The sequence below is a fragment of the Berghia stephanieae genome, chromosome 5 (assembly GCF_034508935.2).
Source record: "Berghia stephanieae isolate SIO BIC M18660-M18661 chromosome 5, UCSD_Bste_1.3, whole genome shotgun sequence".
NCBI lineage: Eukaryota > Metazoa > Mollusca > Gastropoda > Nudibranchia > Aeolidiidae > Berghia > Berghia stephanieae.
Genome location: NC_088364.1, coordinates 14789403 through 14811851, shown reverse-complemented (window position 1 = coordinate 14811851; position 22449 = coordinate 14789403). Strand labels below are relative to the sequence as shown.

At 35.7% G+C, this 22449-nt stretch overlaps 1 protein-coding gene across 2 annotated transcripts; it reads left to right on the top strand.

The window, feature by feature from the left end:
• Positions 1-666: 666 nt before the first annotated feature.
• LOC144972466 (serine hydroxymethyltransferase-like) lies at positions 667-21484 on the top strand. 2 transcript variants are annotated; one of them, XR_013645361.1, is made up of 9 exons: positions 3486-3580; positions 6017-6256; positions 8116-8474; positions 11292-11504; positions 12408-12521; positions 13825-13947; positions 18202-18429; positions 19444-20178; positions 21240-21484. XR_013645361.1 is itself a non-coding variant. In XM_078913664.1 (8 exons), the coding sequence occupies exons 2-8, from the start codon at positions 6060-6062 to the stop codon at positions 19605-19607; spliced, it is 1398 nt and encodes a 465-aa protein (XP_078769790.1). In that variant the 5' UTR covers positions 667-804; positions 6017-6059; the 3' UTR covers positions 19608-20178. The 2 variants fall into 2 exon arrangements, 1 of the variants encoding a protein (XP_078769790.1); XM_078913664.1 differs by lacking the exons at positions 3486-3580; positions 21240-21484 and adding an exon at positions 667-804.
• The last annotated feature ends 965 nt before the right edge of the window (positions 21485-22449 follow it).

The window sequence follows — 22449 nt, the reverse complement described above, 5'->3', positions numbered from 1 at the left end:
ACCTTGTCAGCGGTCAAGTTCATTTTAACCGTTACCTGCCACAATGTGACAACTGTCACTAGGGGAGGGCATCCGGTTCACCAAAAGGTCATCGATGCTTTAGGTTTTGAGAAGTCAGGTCATCGAGTATTGAGAAGGTACCGACCTCGACTTAGTTCTCGATGATTTTCTCGTCTCGAGAATCTCGGTCATCGATGCTTCTCGTATTGAGTCCCGAGTCTCAAGCGACGCACGCGTTACTAACAATGTGTACTATCTGCATTGTTCACCCCTCTCTCGTCGGCGACGATTTCAGCGAAGCTCGAGACTTTTTTGCGTCTCGATGCTTTTTGAGTCTCGAGACTCAAAAAAGTCTCGAGCATCGCTCTAGTCATCGGTGCTTTCATTCAATACCTAGTCATTGGTATTGGGTATTGACGTTATATCATATTTTAAACAGCTAACAAAACACAAACGTCGTAAATAGATCAAAATGGTTATAGGTATCAATGTTTTATTATTATACAAAGTGAATTTATTTAATGTATTTTAAGTTTTAATACAGAAAAGCCATCCAAAGCTCAGTTGAAGTGCTACTTCTCGGGAATTCCCGACTTTTCCTTGGTCATCGATATCGGGAAGTTTTGAGTGTTGGTGGCCGATGACTTGTATCATCGAGACTTCCGCTCGACACTAACTGTCACCGCCTCGGTCCTTTTATCAATTGTCATATTGTGGGGATTATTCCATAATTGTCAATCGTTTGTTCATGTGTAAAGACGGTTTGGGGCGACTGGTAGGGGCTCCTCTGTCTCCCTAAATAATGTATGTATTGTGACGTGTTTTGGTTCCGAATTGAATTTGTTTTCCTTTGTTATGATATAAGCAGTGTTTATCGGAAGCCATCTTTAATAATATTTCTTTTTAAACCAAAAAAAAAAAAATAAAAAAAAATAAACAACAACTAAAACGAGCTTACATATGAAGCAACACCCACTAAATGTGCTCAAATCTCTTTACAAGCGATCTCAAACCAACATGTAGCACGGAAAAAGACCTTTGTGAGGCGTTATTGCAATTTTTTTCCCACTACGATGCAAGCACGGTTCTTAGTGTGTCATGCACCTTGTCAATGGTCAAGTTCACTGTCACGTACACGCCAATCACTCATGTTGTACCTAAATGAATTCAGTGAGCGAATGAGTAAAGAGTCTTTTCCAAAGACTCAACTTTGCACTACACACAACTGATCTCGAACCAGGGACCTACAGATCAGCAGTCCAGTGTCACACCAAAAGATCACCAAGTGACAATGACTGTAGCGTGCTGAAGTGTGTGAGCGGACATTATCACTGAGGTATACGGTTGTTGTTTCTAGTCGACCAAAAACTTTGCCTTATAGTACATGTGCCGTTTACGTATGTTCAATGTAGGTCAGAGTCGGTGGAGTTGTAGCCGAGTAGTCTTCACTAACTTCTATCGATCAGACTATAAACGTTCGAGGTTACACATAGTTCTGTGTGTTGGTACGTTATATCAGACTGGCGGATGTGAGTATTTTGGCTAAACGCAAACCAGGACTCGAAAGTTGGACATTCCAATCCGAAGGCGAATGTCATATCACTAGACCACCTAGCCGCACAAATAAGTTTGTGTATTTGAGAGAGAGAGAGAGAGAGAGAGAGAGAGAGAGAGAGAGAGAGAGAGAGAGAGAGAGAGAATACACATTGATAAAACGCATTTGTACTACTTCACAATGTCAATTAACGCGCCCCTTATTATTTTCATTGATTGGTTCTCCGGATATCTTACAATATCCGTCTCTAATGATAAGACAGATCAATCATCCCATTGTTGAGTCGAGCATATCAGTATGTTACCGGTGTACCTTGCCCGGGTCTAGAAACGGAATATGCTAACATTGTCACTCATCCAGTCGTTGAACATGATGGCGTTTGCTTCACCGCGAGACCCTACTGACTTGCTTCGTTTGTTAATACACTTATAGACAATCTTGCATACACACGAATGCACGCATGTGCGCGCACACGCACATACACACACACACACGCGCGCGCGCAAACACATAAGCATAAGTGCACACTCAAGAGTGAGAGAGACAGAGAAAAATGAACGAGAGAGAGAGAGAGAGAGAGAGAGAGAGAGAGAGAGAGAGAGAGAGAGAGAGAGAGAGAGACCGCATGCCTTTTTTTTTTTTTACACAGGTACAACAAACAGGTTCTTTTCCATGTTGAAAATAAAAATTCCATTATGAACCTTTAAACTTTACCCCATCACTGGCTGCTTGGCAGGGGTCGGTCCTGTAACGGAGATGAGAGGAGAGAATGAAACATCGACAAAACACTTTTTGAGGGTAAAGTGTTGGTGTTGAGGCGACGTGTACATATTATTTGCAGGTCTGATAGCCGAACGCATTAATGGGCTTAATTGGACACAATTTTGCGGTGGGTTGACGGTTGAGAGTATTTCCATTACAACAATAAGCCGTTGAACAATCCTGGTTATCCGTTCTACAAATAAGTGCAAGTCGTGTTGAGGATACATTAGGGTCGGCCGTATAACGTAGGCGGAGCGAGTGCAGGCTATAAAACTTTGACCAACTGTTTTAGAGTTTATGGGTCAAAGATTTATTATTACATATGGTGAATTTGTTTATAAGATACACAGTGATTATTGTCGTATTATGCATCTCTCTTCCTCCCATCCCTATGTCTCTCTACGACATAATAATATTAATTGTGTATAGGCTACATGTGGCACAGAACCGACAGTAGACTAATTGATTACATAATTGCAATAAAGACGAAAAGGACGCTGATCTATCTCAAGAGTAGTTTCCAACAGCGCCAATATTGACCCAGTTACTTGATCGCCGTTGATGGAAGGGATGGGAGTTGACCCAGAATGCACCCAGTTCTGGTTATTTGTGAATTGAGTGCTATCCCAAAACTGACGTCTAACCTCTATGGCCATTATTATTTGCCCAATGTGACCAATGTCATGAGACGAATTATATTCTTATTGCTATCAACAAAAGAAAGAATCAATAGTTCTTCATAGCTTGTATCAGGAGTTAATATTGGCTTCTGTATCACTAAACGGAAAGTAAAAATTGATAGAGATGCCTAAAATAGAATAACAGAACATATTACAATGTGCTTCCCACAAGAGATATAACAGACCCATCTACCCATTCACTGCTATATGCATTTTCGACTTTGAAACGGGTTCTATACTAATTGAACCAGCTGAGTCCTTGAAGTCATGATGACATTACAGAAGACAATCCAATCATTTAATCTTAACTTGGACCAAACAGCTGTTTGACTTTGACACGTCTTTTATAATAGGACGCAACTCAGGCGGACTGGATGAAAGCCATAAAAAATCGAGTCTTTTCCCTTAGATACATAGAAAAGAGCAAGTTGGGTATTGGTTAAAAAGAAAACTTCGTTGTAAAAACGAAGCTCATTGGTTGAGAGCCACTTTATAAAGCTATCGCCGCTCTTCTCGTTCTTGTCTTGGAAGATTTCCCACTGGAGTAAACGTGTCTGAAGACCGCCTCGTTAGATAACATTAGGTAGGTTTACCTTGAACTTAGAAGTAAGCAGTGGTTTCTCGCTATATTATGTTATCTACTGCTGGTGCATTTTACTTAAAGGATGCGCATCACTTATGATCTAAATAATATGCCTATGTTGCGCTGAACGTTTTCTTTTTTTTTTCCATAGTTACTCAACAGGATTTGGCGCGCTCCAATACGCGCTTTTACTTTTGTGGATTTTTCACTTAGGTCTATTTTCCTAAAGGTAGCCTACGTATTGTTTTGTCAGATTCAGAATGATGCAATTTTGGACCGCATTCCGCTATCTGGCAACTTGTGTCTTATTATGTCACCCCATTCTGGTACAGTAGATACACTTATTTAACTGACAGTTAATTTTTGTTTTTGTTATGTCTTGCGTCACGCCCACCATTCTTGTCAATTTATTACTTGTATGGCATTGCACCAATTGCGTTAGTGACAGAACTAAAATTGGACGCGTCTCACTTTTGCTTTGACTGACTTTATCGGCAGCATAACTTTTAACATAGTTTTATATATATATATATATATATATATATATATATATATATATATAATATATATATATATATATATATATATAGGTAGGTATATATATATTGTCCCCCCCCCCCCCCCAACATTGCCAATATCATTATTATTACTTTTTACCTATTATTATTATGTATCTAGGCTATATATCCGTTATCATTTTTTTTAAAAAATTTGTTTTATTATTCCTATTTCATTTTGCTACTTAGAAGGTGTTTTTGGAGATAAATACAATGTAAGGAGGTAATGAATATGAAAATTTAAAGATTGTTGTTTCTTGTGAACGGTGACACTATTTTTCTGTTGCCATGGATCGTTTTAGTGCATTCTTGAGTATTCTTGTTAATTTATATTTGCTAATTTTCATCAAATCAACCTTTTACTTTAGAATAAGTAGGTACTACCCTTGCCTTTATTAGTTCAATGATTTTGAAACTACTGCCAAATAAGGAAGACATTCCTTCTTAGATATTAAGATATACAAATCTTCTGTACCTTTACATCTAATCTTATTGTAAAAAGGCTGTCTAATTTAAAATATTTTCAAATATTATTTCTTTTAGCTTGACTTCATCTGTATCTTCATAGTACCGTAGGCTGATAAATAGGTATAGGCCTACATGTTCACTATAATATGTGTGCATACAGTTTACTAGTCTACTGACAACTCTACTCTTTCATGGTAATTTTATGTCACATTCATAATAGTGTGATAAGAATGTGGCGTCTGCCTTATCAGATATCATTCGGAGGCAAAAAATGACAATAACTTATTCAATAACACGGAACAGGTAAGAGCCAGTTGTTACACAAAGGTCACTGATAAATAAATGAAGGTTGTAGACATTTACGAGCAATGATTTGATCACATTCACATTATTCTTCACTTGCAAGTGATCTAATGGGAGGTCATTGACCTACTTCTTCTTATTTATTGTTGTTTTTGCAAGGAGCCACTTAAATTTTGTCTACTGAGGGTCGAATAAATGAATGTGAAATAGCTACATTTTATAAGAAAGATGAAATAGAATCAGATTTCTGCAATGCCATTTACAATTTGCATCAATTCTTTTATTTATATTTATACATTGAAACTTTTATTGCATTGCATATTTTGCTGCTCCTTTACTATGAACTCTTATTATATTGATTTTCCAAACAGTTCTATAACTAGAGATATAATAATAATAGTAATCCAGCCTAAACGCTTTATGTAATTGGAGACAGGTGGTGCTGTATTATAATATGCAACCATCAATATCAAGTGACCTCCAAAGTTCAGGCCAATAGCAATGAATATTCATGAAGTGTGTTTGAGACTGGGACTTCTTATACAATTGTCCCCTGTGAAAGCTGTTGTATGTTGTATTAGAGTTGGTTTATTTATGTATGGTGCTGTGGAGCACTTGATTCATTGGAAATGATGGAATATTTTGCCAGATCTATCTAGCACTAAAAAGCTCACATACTGGAATTAATCATTTTTTGCCATGCTAAGCCATGCCCTGTCACAAGTATGACAAATGGCTATATGCAAATGATGAAAACATTCATTTTATTGATATTTGTACTTGTTTCAGTATTTCTTCAAATACAGATACTTGCAATTATTGTCTTTTGAAATATTTTGATATGCATGGGTGCAAGAGTGCCGGCCGATTGGATTACCAAAAAAAAAACGTTGCCGTGAATCTTGCAGGCTTTTTCAGATTATATATCTGGTCATAAGTAGACTTGCAGGCTTTTTGAGGTCCAGTTGCTTGCACCCATGGATATGTAATAAGTACATCAGTTCGATTATGAGTTATTATAAAATAATAAAGATTTAATCCTTTTCTTTGTTGTTTATATTTTCTTCTCTACACGATGAATAGTTTTCATTCTTTTTCTCTGCTTTAGGTACATAAATAATTAAAGGGATCTAAACAAACAGAAAATCAATATGGCTGACAGTTGGAACCTTCAAGATGATATTTCATCTGACGATCCAGAGATGTACGATCTCATCAAGAAGGAGAAAGATAGACAAAGAAAAGGACTGGAGATGATTGCATCTGAAAATTTTGCCAGCAAATCTGTGATTCAATGTCTTGGTTCTTGTCTGACTAACAAATATTCTGAGGGCCAACCTGGGGCTAGGTAAATAAATGAAATGTTTTCTTATAACTATATACAAGGTTGTCAGTTTTCCGTATATTTACAAACTTCATTATGTTATAAACCCCCAGTATATTTTCCAATCACCTGCTGGACGGAAAAAAGTAGTTAATTTTTTAATGGAGTTCAGCACTCAGAATCGACAGCAATCGATGGTTGCATAAAAGTTCAGTAAATTTTTTATATTGAAATGGTAACCCTGTAAATATAGTGCATGTATTTGTGATCTGCTGCAAATATTTTATTATAAAATCAAAACAGAATTAAAAGATGGTAATAATAAAATTTAAAAAATTTATATCTAATACTTTTGTTCCCTTCGCCTGCATTTGGTATTATCTTAGGGTGAACAAGGTGGTCGAAAATTTTGTCATCCTGAAATGATTCTCACAAACTTTATGAACTCATTTTAATAATATAAAGTCTTCGGCTGTGTAAATTGTGCAGAAAGGTCGTTTTTGTAACATTCAATTTATAAAAAAAAAGATCATCAATGTTAACGATATTTAAGTTATTTTGACGACTTGTAAGAAGATTTCGTTTTCATCAGTTTGTTTTAGTTGAATAATGAAAAATAATTTTAAAAAACTGAGTCTAGCAACAATAGGATAGCAGAAATACTTTGGACAAAGTATTAAGTTTATCGACACATTTTTAACACTTAAAAAAAGCTATCATTGACATGATTTTGATACTAGATTGTCATTTTTTGGTTTATTTTTTATTAATCAACCTGGGCAAACTTATTCCTTCATTTATCAAAATATCTTGGGTTTTTTATTGCAAATTTTACGATAACGACCTTTTGTATGAACTTTTTGAATGTTTGTTTTGCCTGTCTTGAGGCGAAGGCCAATGGTAGAAGCATTACTTGTTTTGTGTTTTTTCCGCATACATAAGTCCTATTTACTTACTTTTTTATCCTATTGTCTATACATCTTAACTGGCTCACTCAGGCACCCTTAGTTTGGCATCTTATTAGTCACATTTGTCATCATGGTATCATTACCATAAACATACTGATACATGATAATTTTGTACTTTTTAGTATGTGGAACCTCCTATTTCAATTCAGAACTCAACAGAAACATCCTTTTGGTTCACTTATATTTAGGCCATTTTAAAAATTACTCACCACTGCCTATTATTTTGGTTTTTAATTTGAATGATTGCTTATTTTTTTCCATTTGTTGGTGTTGAAAGTATATAGAATTTATCTGGGAAAGTGAAAACATAAAAGTGAGACGGAATGAAAACAAAAATGATTATGGTGAAGAAATGGAAAGTAAGAGCCTTGGCAAATCATTGATTTACATGTAAACATTTTTAATAACTTTGCTGTATTCGATTTTTGTTGGTGAACAAATCCGAGTAATGCTGAGCATAATCAGTGATGGGATGCATCACAATGTTTACGTGGTGTGACTTAGGGTATAACACTTTACACACTTCTTTAATATTACCTCAACAGATTAGGCATGAATGGGTTCCTGGCTAGAGACAATGGTGGATATTTTGTAATTGTAATGAGTGCTGCTAATGCAAACAGGGGATAATGGGGAAATAAACTAGGTAGATAAGAATTGAGTTTAGCAATAATTACTTTTAAGAATATTGATTATTAAAAATGACACATTTACTATTGAATTGGGCTGTACTTTATGTTGTTTTTGTGTTTTGGGTTTGTTGTTCTAAAATGGATTTTGTTGGGATTTTTTTTTTTTTTTCTTCAATCGTCTTTTTTTATTTTTTGAGTATGTAGGTACATTCATGGTAAACTGTCCAATATTATCATTTTGCACTCTCTCCTTCTCTCTCTCTCTCTTTTCGAACTATAACAGATACTATGGTGGTAACCAATTCATCGATCAAATAGAAAAACTCACACACAAGAGGGCTCTCGAAGCTTTCAGGCTCGATCCAGAAGAATGGGGTGTCAATGTTCAGCCTTTGTCAGGATCCCCAGCCAATTTCGCAGTGTACACAGCCTTAGTGGAACCCCATGGTCGTATCATGGGACTCCATCTCCCTGACGGAGGCCATTTGAGTCACGGTTTCATGACCCCTACCAAGAAAGTGTCAGCCACTTCATTGTTTTTCGAGTCCTTCCCATACAAGCTTGACCCCAGCACAGGCCTTATCAACTATGATGAGCTACATGCCAATGCTAAACTCTTTTTGCCCAAGATGATTGTTGCTGGTGAGTGTGTTTATGATGATTGGATTTTACTTATTTTTTATAACCCTAAAATAAAACATAAAGAGTGGGTTTTCATTCATTAAAGTTGCAGTTATCAATCTTGCTGAATTGCCCTATGTCAAAAAGTGAAAAATTACATTTTGCGTTGATGTAGTGACACTAGACCTGTAAATTGCGGGTGGTTGGATGGGAGCATCACCCTTGAATCATATACCTATGATGTTCGCATGGGTGTACGATCCGATAGTGATGTCGTTTCTTCTTCTCTTTACTAGCCTATCCTGCTTCTTTGGTTTGTGATTGTATTTTTGACAGGGGATATTTTTTTTCTGTAATCTTCTGCCTGTTTGTTCTTGGTTATTTAGAATTTAGCTTATGATATCTTTAGGTTATGATTTTGATTTACATTTGTACTATTGTTGTTAGATTGCTTGTTTTTTTGTTTCAGCGGTCTCTCATTTAACCTCAATTGTGTTGGAAGAGACCTAAAGCAACAAACAAACAAAAAAAAAAGACCTGTAAATTCTCAGTCAATTAACTGAAATCAGTCAATTCGTCAAATTCAAATATTTTTAAAATGGGAAGAAAGAATTCATGAATCGTAGTCGAATGACTGTAAAGTTAATAAGGAATGTTCCACGCATAGCTCATGGCCGTTTATATTGACGATGGATATATATTGCCAAGGCTAAGCGACGCTTTTTAGAATTGCCGTGTCTGAACACACCCTAGTGTATTTTCACACAGCCTTCGTAAAATTATTTTTTCACTTTCCAAACCTGTCGTAGCCAATTTTAACTGAGCCACCAAGCGATAAATTTCACTGTTTTGTCTAAGCTAAAATTGACCTCATTTACTTGAAGGACAGGAAAAGTATGAAAAGAAAAATTCGAACACCGGAAGTTCGTTATGTAAACACCTTCAAATCGAAAGTTAAATCATTGCTACAAGTACATCTCGATTGCCTCATGTTGTAAACAAACTGGTTGACTGTTTCTAAGTTTCTTCACTGATTGGGTACCTTATTATAAGGAACAATGGTAAGTAGCCTAATTTATTTCCCGTGCAAATTAGTTTTCTGCCATTGCTTTGCTCAAGTGAGCTTGCTGTTTACCTTTCATTTTGATTCTTTGGATTTTACAGCTATGACGAATTACGAAGAGTTTCAGTTTCAGTCAATTTTTATAGAGCTCATTTACAGGTCTATGACACACAATAGTGATTGTGTTGACAGACATAGTGATTGTGTGTTAATTAGCAGTATTGATTCAACCTGTATGTGGTGTGTAATGTAAAATTCTAAGGGCAATTGGGCAAGTTTGTTGGATTTCATTCCTGTTGAACTCCCCTCTCACTTCACCTTATTCACAGACCAAAGTGGTTGGGGGTGAGACATGCAGGCATGCCTACGCAAGATAATATTCCGCATTTTTGCTATTAGTTGTGTGATGACCACAAAGAATGTTATAATTGTCGTTTCCTACAATACACACTTATTACGTTTTAAAAATTATTATTATTATTGTTATTATTATTATTATTATTATTATTATTGTTATTGTTGTTGTTTTTATTATTATTATTTGTTTTTTTCTCTGAAGTTTCATCTCATCTACCATTTCTGTGTTTATATGATATACCTTCAGATGGTAATTAAATGCCCTCTTTTGATCTATTTTTCTTGATAATTTAGGGTCATGTCATGAGAGGATTTAGATCATATTTTTCTCTTTGAATTCAGTCTAGGGATTTTTTAAAGTATGTGAATTTTTTTTGGATCCAAATCTTTCTCAATTGCACATTGATCCTGGATTTTAAGGTTAATCTCACTATAAAGGAAGATAATCTAATGAGAAAATCATACATATACCTTAACAGTTTGGGTTTTTTATTTAGCATTTTTGGTTTTCACTGTGTAATGGAGAAAAAATACTTTGAAAATGTGTTTGCTGTGGGAATTGTTGATCGCTTTGGATTTTAATTTCCTCTATCATGTAGTAGGTTCACAAGAATGGTTGATTCTATAACCAATTTAGTTCATGTGGGATTTAAGTTTTACATCTAGACCTGTAAATTCTCAGTCAATTAACTGAAATCAGTCACTTCGTCAGATTCAAATATTTTTAAAAAGGGAAGAAAGAATTGAATAAAGAAAGAATTCATGAATCGTAGTCGATTGACTGTAATTAGGAATGTTCCACAGCACCACGCATAGCTCATGGGCTGTTTATATTAACGATGGTGCCAAGGCTAAGTGACACTATGTAGAATTGCCGTGTCTGAACGCACCCCAGTGCATTTTCACACAGCCTTCGTGAAATTATTTTTTCACTTTCCAAACCCGTCTTAGCCAATTTTAACTGAGCCGCCGAGCGATAAATTTCACTGTTTCGTCTAAGCCAAAATTGACCACATTTACTTGAAGGACAGGAAAAGTATGAAAAAGAAAAATTCGAACCCCAGAAGTTCGTTATGTAGGCACCTTCAAATCGAAAGTTAAATGATTGCTACAAGCACATCTCGATTGCCTCATGTTGTAAACAAACTGGTTGACCGTTTCTAAATTTCTTCACTGATTGGGTACCTAATACCCGCGCAAATTAGTTTTCTGCCATTGCTTTGCTCAAGTGAGCTTGCTGTTTACCTTTCATTTTGATTCTTTGGATTTTACCGCTACGACGAATTAAGAAGAGTTTGTTTCAGTCAATTTTTATAGAGCTCATTTACAGGTCTATACATCTTTTAACATAATAATTCATTTCGATAATTTTCCTTTTCACTTTTAATATTTATGTCTTCTGCATGTCCATTATTCAGGTATTAGCTGTTATTCAAGACATCTTGACTACAAACGGTTCAAAGAGATTGCTGATGACGTTGGTTCCTATCTCATGGCTGACATGGCTCATGTTAGTGGCCTTGTGGCCGCTGGACTCTCCCCAAGTCCCTTTGAGTACTGTGATGTTGTCACAAGCACCACTCACAAAACTCTCAGAGGTTCCAGATCTGGTTTGATTTTTTACAGGAAAGGTGAGTTTATAAAATTTACTTTTAAAAAATACATTAAAAAAAAACAAAACAACTTTTTTGCTATTATTAAATTCCCCTAATGTTTTTATTCTTTTGGATTTGCAACATGTACAGTAATATATCGATGTGACAAATTACGGAGCAGGCACTGGTGAAAAAGTGTGTTTGAAACAGTGCCAGTCAAAGCAGGACAGAAAAGTACAAGGATAAATCCACCCCAAAAATTCAGCCTGACCCGACTGGAGATCAAACTTTAGACCTGATTACCAGTCTGATGTGTTACTATTGCACCAGAGGTTACCCGATGGGATGATTTAATGCTGATGTCCTTCACAGGGGTACGCATGTTCACTGTGAACTGATGTTCAATCCCCAGTCGAGGAAGACTGATTTTTTGTTGTTGTTGTTGTTTCTTTCTTGCTTTGCCTGACTGTTTCATATACAGTAATGCTCAGTCTGAGTCTGTGGAGAATTGGGTGGTAAAGTGCATTTAGTATAAATGACGGGGATGCCATTTTTCTGGCTAAAGCTGTGAATTAATTTATTTTTAAAGACAAAAGTATTGATTGTTTAAATTTAAAGGCAACAATTAGGAGCTATCTAGATGGATATACATCCTTTTCTATGATTTAAAGGCGATACATTTGATAAGCTTTGGTTGAAATATTTTCATACATTGTTGTTACGAGAAACATTTTCAGGTTTGAAAAATTAGTTCTGTCAAAAGGGAATCCCAGATTTGAAATCACGGGCTTGGTGAAGAGGGAGAAGAGTTTTACTATCAATAAATAGGTGAATGTATCTTTTATTTGCGACTTGAACTTTTTTCTTTTAATGTATTCAGAATGATTATAGGTATATTTTTTTATTTTTGACATTGCATTTACCCTATTTTTATTTCAGGTGTGAGAAAAGTGATGAAAAATGGTGAGAAAGTCATGTATGACTTGGAGAAAAAGATTAACGATGCTGTATTCCCAGGTCTTCAAGGTGGTCCTCACAATAATGCTATTGCAGGTATGTTTAGCTCTCAGTCATGGAGAAGACTTCAGTTCTTAGCCAATGAAAATCCAGCAAATGGATTCATTTCTTAGTTCTTTTGTTTATGCCTACTGGTTCTATTTCTTATTTTCTTTTGCCTGAGTCAAGTTGAATCCAAGTCCAAAATATTTTGTAGAGTCAAGGATTCGGCTTTTACTCAATGTTGCCACAGTGTTGGCCATTGCAAATGACCCTGGGTGGGGTTCCCGATCTCCCATAGTGGGTAGGGAGGTACTTGCTGTATCTTCTATACCACTAGATCTGTTTTCCAATTGCTTTCTGTCTTTGCTTTGGAATGAGATTGCGTAGATTTGTCCTGTCTCTAGCTAGGAGGTTAACAGTTGAATGTATAGTTATAGTTTTGGGAAATTATATTTTTGTATTCCTCTTAGTGTGATCCTGTGCTGGTGTCAGGATGAGGCTTTTAGGTGATCTCAATCTAAGTACACTGTTAGTATGCTCTTGGAATCTACATCTGTTCCTTATTTCAACCATTCCCCTTTTGTTTCTTACTCTTTTTTATGTGCTTTTAATTGTAAATCTATAACCCTTTTGACTATCCCATTTTCTTCATTTTTACTGGCGCTGAAGTGACTTAAGTGTGTCACAAGCTACATTTCAAATTTCACACTGTTATGGCATCCAACCAAGCCTGACAAAAATAGTGTGACAACTCGAGTTTTGGGCAAATACTGATGTTTCTATGCAGATGACAGGCATTGATATTTTGTCCAATTTTGGTAATGTTACCACTTTTCCAGCCTGGGCCATTCAAGGTCAGACATGCTGGATAAGTCGTTTTCCTGAAAAGCCACAAGTCTTATGGGGCTGAAATTTATCCTGGTTTCTATACCGTTGAACGGAAAGATGTAACCTTATTTCTGCCTGATATTATGAAAATAAACAATGGTAGAACTTACTGCTGAAGTAATTTGATGTTTTTACAAACATGGATATACTTTGACCTCAAATTGATGCAATCATGTCCAGCTCATCAGGGATGCCAAATAATTTTAGAAAAAAAAACCAACCTGTTAATGAGTGGAAGTTTCACCTCTCGCATAAAACAAACCCTTGTTAATTCATAAACTCTCACTTTTCCTTTACTTTGCCAGTGTATGAGGTGTGAAAAAGCTGGAAAAACAGGACATTTGGCATCCAGTGATTGCTGCAATGCGTAATTGTTATGCAAATCGATATGTCTCTATAAATTACTTTGGACTTCTACTCGAGTTGTAGAAAATTGAATAATTTAATGTATAATTCTCATCTCCATTAGGTGTGTGCGTAGCCTTAAGACAAGCAGCCACTCCAGAATTCAAGAAATACCAAGAACAAGTAATAGCCAATTCACAGAGGTTGTGCAAATGTTTCCTGGAGAATGGGTATACAGTTATCTCAGGTAATTAACTTTTGTTTGTTTCCTTTTTTTTTTTTTTTTGGGGGGGGGGGGGGGTGTTTTGTTTCTTTAAATATCTTTCAATGTATTGTAGGAGTTGACTTTACAAATTCTATCTTTTTACATAGTCAGAAGATAATCATTTATTACAGGAAAAAGCATGCAGAAGTTATCGGTAATAAAGGTTTTTTCTCTTTTTAAAAAGATTTTTAAAGATGTGGTTGACTTACTTGACTTAGATGCCTTTCGCGTCTCGACCGAAAGATCGGGTCGCCTTGGCTGTTTCCAGTATTTCCTTTGTGAGGTGTCTCCAATATTGCCGGTCCTCTGCTAGGGTTCTCAGATTTTCAAGGTCCCCTGCCGTTATGAGACTATTGCTTTGTCCAAGTGTTGTGAGGTTTGTGTTTAGGATCACAGGGAGTGTTGTGATCGGTCTACCTCTGAAAAGGTTCCCGTGTTTTTGGAAGTATCCCGACATGGCTTGGTTAGCTGGTATGTTTTTGTCCCTGCGTAGTATGTGACCGAAAAGTTGCCATCGTTGTTGTAAAATGTCAAGGGAGATTGGTCTTTCTTTTGTGATCTTATAGAGTGATTCATTTGAGATCTTTTTTGGGTATTTGATGTCCAGTACCCTTCTTAGCTGTGTGCGATGGAAGGCATCCAGATGTTCTTCTTCGGATTTTGTCAATGCCCAAGTGCCGCAGTTATACAGAAGTACCGGTTTTACAAGAGCACGGTACAGTTTCAGTTTGGTTTTTCTCTTTATTTTGTCACCTCTAATCCATACATTGGTGAGTTTACTGAGTGCGGCGTTTGATAGCTGTTTTCTTCTTTGTACATCCTCGGTGTCTCCAATTAGTGAGCCGACTTTCTTTGTTCTTTTCCATTCCTCTTTGTTCCTCGATATTGTTGTAAATTCGGTTTTATTGGCATTGACTTGGAGGTTATATTTCATGAGGGTATTTTGTATGATGTCTATATTTGCTGGTGTTGATCCAATAAAATCATCGACATCATCTGCATAGGCGATTTCTCTAGGGATTGCATTCTCAATATGAGTCGTTGGTTTTGGAATGACTTTTCGAACTTCTTTCAGAGCGTGTTCTAAGTATATTGTGAACAGAATCGGGCTCAAACTATCTCCTTGGGAGGTCCCGATGTTACTTTCGAACTGCATCTGTTTTGTTACCCCGTATATCCTTGGTTGTATCTTTGTGTTGCTGAGGAGAAATCGGATTATTCGGAGCTCGTCTTCGTCTACTATGTCTGTTAATATCTCCAAAAATTTTCCTCTGTCGATCGTATCAAAGGCTGCGGACATATCGATTCCGGTTATTGTTATGGATATGTTTTCTTTGAGTGCCTTTGCTGCCAACCATTTATGTGTCCATACAACGTCTGATGTGCTTCGGTCTTGGCGAAACCCGCTTTGGCTATGTGATAGATATTTTTCTATTTTCGGTCTAATTCTGTTGAGGACAATAGTTGACAGTGTTTTTCTTATGGTATTCAGTAATGTTATTGGGCGCAGGTTGTTTACGGGTCCTTTCGTTTTTCCTGGTTTTTGTGTTGTAATTAGGACACCGCTGTTTATGTCCCAGTCTTTGTGTGTTGAGAATGTTTTGTTCATTATGTTTGCAATGCTCAGATCCAGGGAGAGGGTACCGCATTTCAGCAATTCAGCGGGAATTTCATCTTCGCCTGGGGATCTGTTATTGTTTAGGCACTTTATGCTATTTCTAACTTCAGTTGTTGTGATGCGGTTGTTTAGGTCTCTAGGGTTTCCTGAGAAGGGCGATATTTGTGAGACTTGTTTGTGAAATTTCTGCTGGAAGTGGTCAGTTACAATGTCAAGTTATCGGTAATAAAGGTTTTTTCTCTTTTTAAAAAGATTTTTAAAGATGTGGTTAGTTCTCATTAATAGTTAATGTGTAGCATTTTAAAGGCACATCAAACTCAAATCAAGATGTGGTTTGTTTTTTTTTGTGTGTTTTTTTTTCAAACACCATTGTTGTTTTGAAACAAGATATATTATCTATGTCACCACATAATGAAAACAACACTAGTCAATGACGTCATAATGATCTCTATTGATTTGCAGAAGAGAATATACTGCTTTTTAAAAATTATTGATAGTATCATTTTTATTATTTTTTCTGCATAATATTACAAAATACATATGAACACACATGAACACGATAGCCCTTGAATAAATTACATACCTGCCGAACTTGCGCATTTTTCGTAATTTTACTAATTTTAGTCAAATTTCATGGCCAAATACGAAATTTTATGGAACATTACGAATTTTTAATTCTTAGTAATACTTAAATATTAATAATAATAGTTATAATGATGATAATAATAATAATGCTAAGAAGAAGATGAAGAACTACTACTACTACTATAATAATAATAATAATATTGTGGTTGTTCGTACACAATTTCAGAGATTACGAATTTCCTTATCAAATTACTAAAAATTGATATAAAAATTACCAAATTTGAAGTTTTCAATTTGGCAGGTCTGAAAATATTTTAAGCATTGGCAATGGGATTGCAAGAAGAAAATGTGGCTGTCTAGATATCATTTTTAATTTCTTAGGACATGAATTCTACTTTGAATTTTTGCTGGACACTGTGATCTATAATATTTTACAAATTTGTCAGGGAGTCGTGAGTAAAGAGATTTGGAACATTGTTCTGTGGTTCCATCACAGGAATGGGAAGCTGAAAACCGTCAAATGCAGAGAGGCTGGGTGGGGTTCCTGACCTCCTATAGTAGGCAGGGAGGCACTTACTGTGTCTTCTATCCCCCTATATCTGTTTTCCAATTTGCTTTCTGTCTTTGTCTTGAAATGAGTTTACTTGGTTTTATCCTGGTCCTGGCCTGATACCCTGGGGGAGAAGGAAACAGTGAAATATATATTTAATTTTCTGAGATGATATTTTGTTTCCTTGTAAGTCATCTCTCTGTTGTGCACTGTATTTTATTTTGTTTACATATTATATATGATTGTAAACATTTGAGTGTATTCCTTTAGTTGGGACTTATAGTTGATCTCAAACTAAGTATCTGATAGTGTGCTCTTGGAATCTACATCTCTTTCCTATTTGAACCAATTCTCATTTGTCTTCCCTTTTCTTGGGTGCTTTAATTGTAATTCTAGAATTTTTTACTATCCCATTTTCTTCCTTTTTACTGGCGCTGATATGACATAAATGTTTTGCAAGCGCCGTAAAATTCTTAAAAACAATGCACAGAGGCTGCTTTTATTATTGTGAAAATGGCTATATTCCATGCTATAGTCCGTTTTCTGTTATCTTTGCTGCTGTTATAGGGGGGGGGGGGCATTCAAATTTGACTGGTTTTAACCGGATATAATACAACTCTTGTAATCATTGCACGAAAGTTTTTCAAGTGTCGACTATCTCTTTCTTATCAGGTTCTTCTCTTTAATATTATAATTAACATTTGCTACTCTTGACTTCAAGTGTCCAAGTTTGTTTACTACATTATATGTACCTTAAATTATATATGAAAACTGGACTATATTTGTATGCTGTTGAGCTTATATTGTAGGCATTAAAATTACTTATCTGCCTTTTGCCTCTTCGCCTATTATCTGAAACTCCTTTCATTGTTAGTGTGGGTTATTTACTTTACATTGATTTCGTAACCTCATTTTTCCTTATGTTGACCTAAATTTCAGCCTTAAGTGTGCAAAGTACTTAATATTTAAAATGATTAAGGCTAATATCTTTCGACATAAACAACCAAATTGTGTTTCAAACATGCTTGAAATATTTTGGCCTCAGAACAATATCATAAACATGGAATTTCTTTTGAAAAGAGATTTTGTCTTTGCAGAAAGTGGCATGACTCATTCAACACATGTTACCTGACAGCGAAGTTTGAATCTTGATTCACTTCACAGGATAACCAAAAAAGAATACATTATCAAAGGAGATGTGGGGAAGGAGGGGGGGGGGGGGGAATGTAATGATAGAAAGGTATAAACAGTTTTTGTATGGTTTTAATTTTTTTTTTTTTTTTTTTTGGGGGGGGGGGTTAAAAATTATTTTTTCTTGTTTCAATTATTTATATTTTTTGTTTATTAAATGAGGGCTGTTCCATCATCAGGACATTTTAACACTGAGTATAAAGTACTTGGAGATTCAGGTTTACTAGAGTGTAAACATTATCTTTGTTTTATTTTTTAATGTTTTAATTTTTATTAAATAAACATTTTCCAGGTGGTACAGACAACCATTTGGTGTGGCTTGACATGCGTAACAAGGGTCTGGATGGATCCAGGGCGGATAAAGTGCTGGATGATGTCGGTATAACTGTCAATAAGAATACAGTCCCTGGTGATAAGAGTGCTTTGAAACCAAGTGGTCTTAGGATAGGCACACCAGCTCTCACATCAAGGAACCTGAAGGAAGATGACATTACTCAAGTTTTCCATTTGATTGATGATGGTGAGACTTTTTTACGTTTTTGTTTTATCAAAGCGAATACCAATATTTATCCTACTTAATGTCCAACAATCTCAAAGATTTATGCACTGTAAATTTTTTTTAAATTTTTTAAATTTATGATTTGTAAACATTTGAGTGTATTTCTCTTAGTGGGGACCTGTGCTTGTTTCAGGATGAGACTTTTAGGTGATCTCAAACTATACACAATTATACCTTGCTCTTGGAATCTACATGTTCCCTATTTGAACCCTTTTTCTTCCTTTTAATGGCGCTGAAATGTCCTAAATGTATTGCAAGCGTAAAACCCTTAAAAACAAATATCGGGTTGGCAGACATAGATGTGCTGTGTAGTATTTCCCTTTTCTTAGGTGCTGAAATGACCTCAAATTAAACAGCACAGAACAAACGGATCCAATAACTTTCCCTAACTGGGTGGGGATCCTGACCTCCCATAGCGGGCAGGGAGGTACATACTGTGTCTTCTATCCCCTTATATCTGTTTTCCAACTTGCTTTCTGTCTTTGTCTCGGAATGAGATTACTTGGTTTTGTCCTGGTGCTGGGAGGGAAACAGTCAAATGCATAGTTATTGTTTTGGGAGATAATATTTTTTTCCTTGTAAATCATCTCTCTGTTATGTATTATTATTATTTTGAATGGATAATGTAAGCATTTGAGTGTGTTCCTCTTTGTTGGATTTTGTGCTTGTGTCTGGATGAGACTTGTAGGTGATTTCAAACTGAGTACATTGGTGGTATGCTCTTGGAATCTACATCTGATCCCTATTTGTTCCCAGTTCCCCTTTGTCTTACTTTTTCTTGTCTGCTTTAATTGTAATTCTTGAACTTTTTACTATCCCATTTTCTTCCATTTTACTGGTGCTGATATAACCTAAATGTGTTGCAAGCGCTGTAAAACCCTTAAAAACAAACAAAAACTTTCCCTAACTTTGTTTCTGAAATAATGGCAGGTCTCCTATGCATTACTAATAATTCTTCTACCAATCTTTCCTCAGCCATTAAAATTGCAGTGGATGCCAACAAGAAGTCTGGCCCCTTACTGAAGGATTTCAAAGCAACTGTCGACTCTGAGGAATTCAAGCCTAGGATTGAGGAATTGAGGAAACGAGTTGAGAACTTTGCTCTTGGCTTCCCTCTCCCTGGTTTTGATGACTGGTAGATGTTCCACATGTTGGCGCTATCCATAATTTGTTATTTACCTGTTACCTGTTATTAACTTTCACTATTGGTCCAAAGGTGGGGAAAACATTCACTTTGTGATCACTTATTGTGAACTCTAAATCAGCAATGACTATTGGTTGCAATAGTTGTATGTATGTATCTAAGAATTTTGTTGTTTCTCATTTCGACAAGACTTTCTACCTGGCCAATGCGACTCATTTTAACTTACAAACTCATCTGTATTGTTTAAGGCTTTTGCATTTTAACACGCTTGTATCGTTGCAACTGCTCTCAAAAACTGCCCAATTTTGTTATTTTCTATTAGGAACATAAGATTTAGTCTCCAAAAAGAAAAATTGACAACCATTATATCATCATTAAAACTTTTGTTTTTGGAATGAGTTTGGGATTAAATATTGATAAAATTGATTTAGGATTTTATATCCTAATTAATATTTATATCCAGGTTACAATATTTTTTTTATATTTCAGGGTTATTCTGTCAAATGTATGCCTGTTTTTTCATGTTATTTTAGTAGAAATGTGAACGCCATAATTTCCAGCGAGAGGTGTTTTATTTATTATTTATTTGTCTGTATTAAGTATAATATATGATCCAAACGAGATGTTTGTTTTTGTAATATTAAGACTGTCTGTGAGTGATATGTTTTGATAGAGCAATGTGATGTTGTTACTGTTGATGTTTTATTTATTCCAAATTAGCTTTTAATTCCATTGAAGTTACAACTCTTCTGTGTTTTTTTGCCAGCTTACGGCTGTTAGTTTCTGTTCTGCATAACTAGATACTCGTTTTCATTTTGTTTTTTAATGTAGAAATTGTGAGTACTGCATTTTTATTAACATCGAAGAGGTGTTTTTAGTTTAATTTTATATTATATGAATTTTTGTGCCAATTGTAATTTAATTGTAATTTTATATGCAATATATGATCCAAACAGCAGATGTTTGTTTTTGTAATATTAAGACTGCTGCTGTGAGTGACATTGTTTTTGACTAGAGCCAATGTGACTGCTGTTTGTTACTGTTGTTGACTGCAATTTCTATGTTGGCCTATTCCAAGGATTTAGCCACTTTCTAAACTTCACATTTGAAGTGTGCACAACTCATATCTGGCCCCGGTGGGTTTTTGCACAGCTTACGGCTGCAAAATTAGGGAAAATTTTCTGATTTGCATTGCAACCTCAAGATACTGCACGTTTTGCAAATTTTTGACAAATTCTTTTAAGTGATCGAAGAAGTTTGAGCCAGGCAACCCTGGAAGCTTTGATTTTTCTTTATTATAACAATTTCATTGACAGCAATTTTTTATTGTAATTTTGTTTTCCCAACTTTGTGCCTATATCCATATCAGCATAGATTCTGGCAAAATTTGCCATTTTTTGTCCCATAATTTTGAGTTTGAAATTGCGTAATTCCGCTAGGATATTTTATTACATGGGTTGCATGTAGTTAGTTTATAGGTGTTATACAACATATTTAGAAACTTTCAAAATTTACATATTTTCTTCTGCAAAATTTTGAAATATTTTCTACAAAAACCACGGGGTCAGTCATATGACTGGGTGGGGTTCCTGGCCTCCCATAGTGGGCAGGGAGGCACTTACTGTAGGGGGGGGGGGGGGGGGAGGAGGAGGTTGCTCTGATCCTTTTTTTAGCTGCCTGGTTCTTTCCTCCCTTGACCAACAAAAAGGCAATGGTGCCATAACGAGAGCCTCAATTCCTGTTACTTTTCTCGTTATTCCTATTTAAATTTTTTTTTAAAACTTAAAATATATTTGTGCTGTTACATTGAAATGTATTTGCAATTATGAGTGAGGCTTAAATTAATAAAGATACTTTGTACATTCATGAATCCATATTGAGTCGACTTTTTGAAATCCGATATTTATGCTGATTTTCTAATACTTTCAACACAATGTGGCTTCAGATGCAGCAAACCTAGAAGCCAAAATCGAGAAGAGGAAGAGTGAACTCGAACGTAACAACAAACGACTGCAAATATTACTGTCTGGTGAGTCATACACCTATAGAGTTTTCCAATTTGTCCAATTACAGTGCAACCTCAGGATAACAGCTGGGTGGGGATCCTGACCTCCCATAGCGGGCAGGGAGGTACATACTGTGTCTTCTATCCCCTTATATCTGTTTTCCAACATGCTTTCTATCTTTGTCTTGGAATGAAATTACTTGGTTTTTTCCTGGCCCTAGTCGGAGTCCTGGCTGGGAGGGAAACAGTCAAATGCATAGTTATTTTGGGAGATGATATTTTTTTCCTTGTAAATCATCTCTCTGTTATGTATTATTATTTTAAATGCATAATGTAAGTATTTGAGTGTGTTCCTCTTTGTTGGATTTTGTGCTTGTGTCCGGATAAGACTTATAGGTGATCTCAAACTAAGTACATTGGTGGTATGCTCTTGGAATTTACATCTGATCCCTATTTGTTCCCAGTTCCCCTTTGTCTTACTTTCTCTTGAGTGCTTTAATTGTAATTCTAGAACTTGTTACTATCCCATTTTCTTCCTTTTTACTGGCGCTGATATAACCTAAATGTGTTGCAAGCGCCGTAAGACCCTTAAAAACAAACAAAACAAACAGGATAACAGCCCCTAGATAGCAACATTGATCTCTGGTCCCGAATTTTTTTTGCTAAACCCCAAATAGCGACATACTTTTCAGTAAAACCCTTGTATAGCGACATCGTTATAGCAATAAACGGCAGTTGAAACCGATGCTTGATAGCCGACCATCGTCATCTTGTACTCTTAACCAATAAAAAAAAGGCTTTTCCCCATCATAATGAGATCGTTTGTTACCGA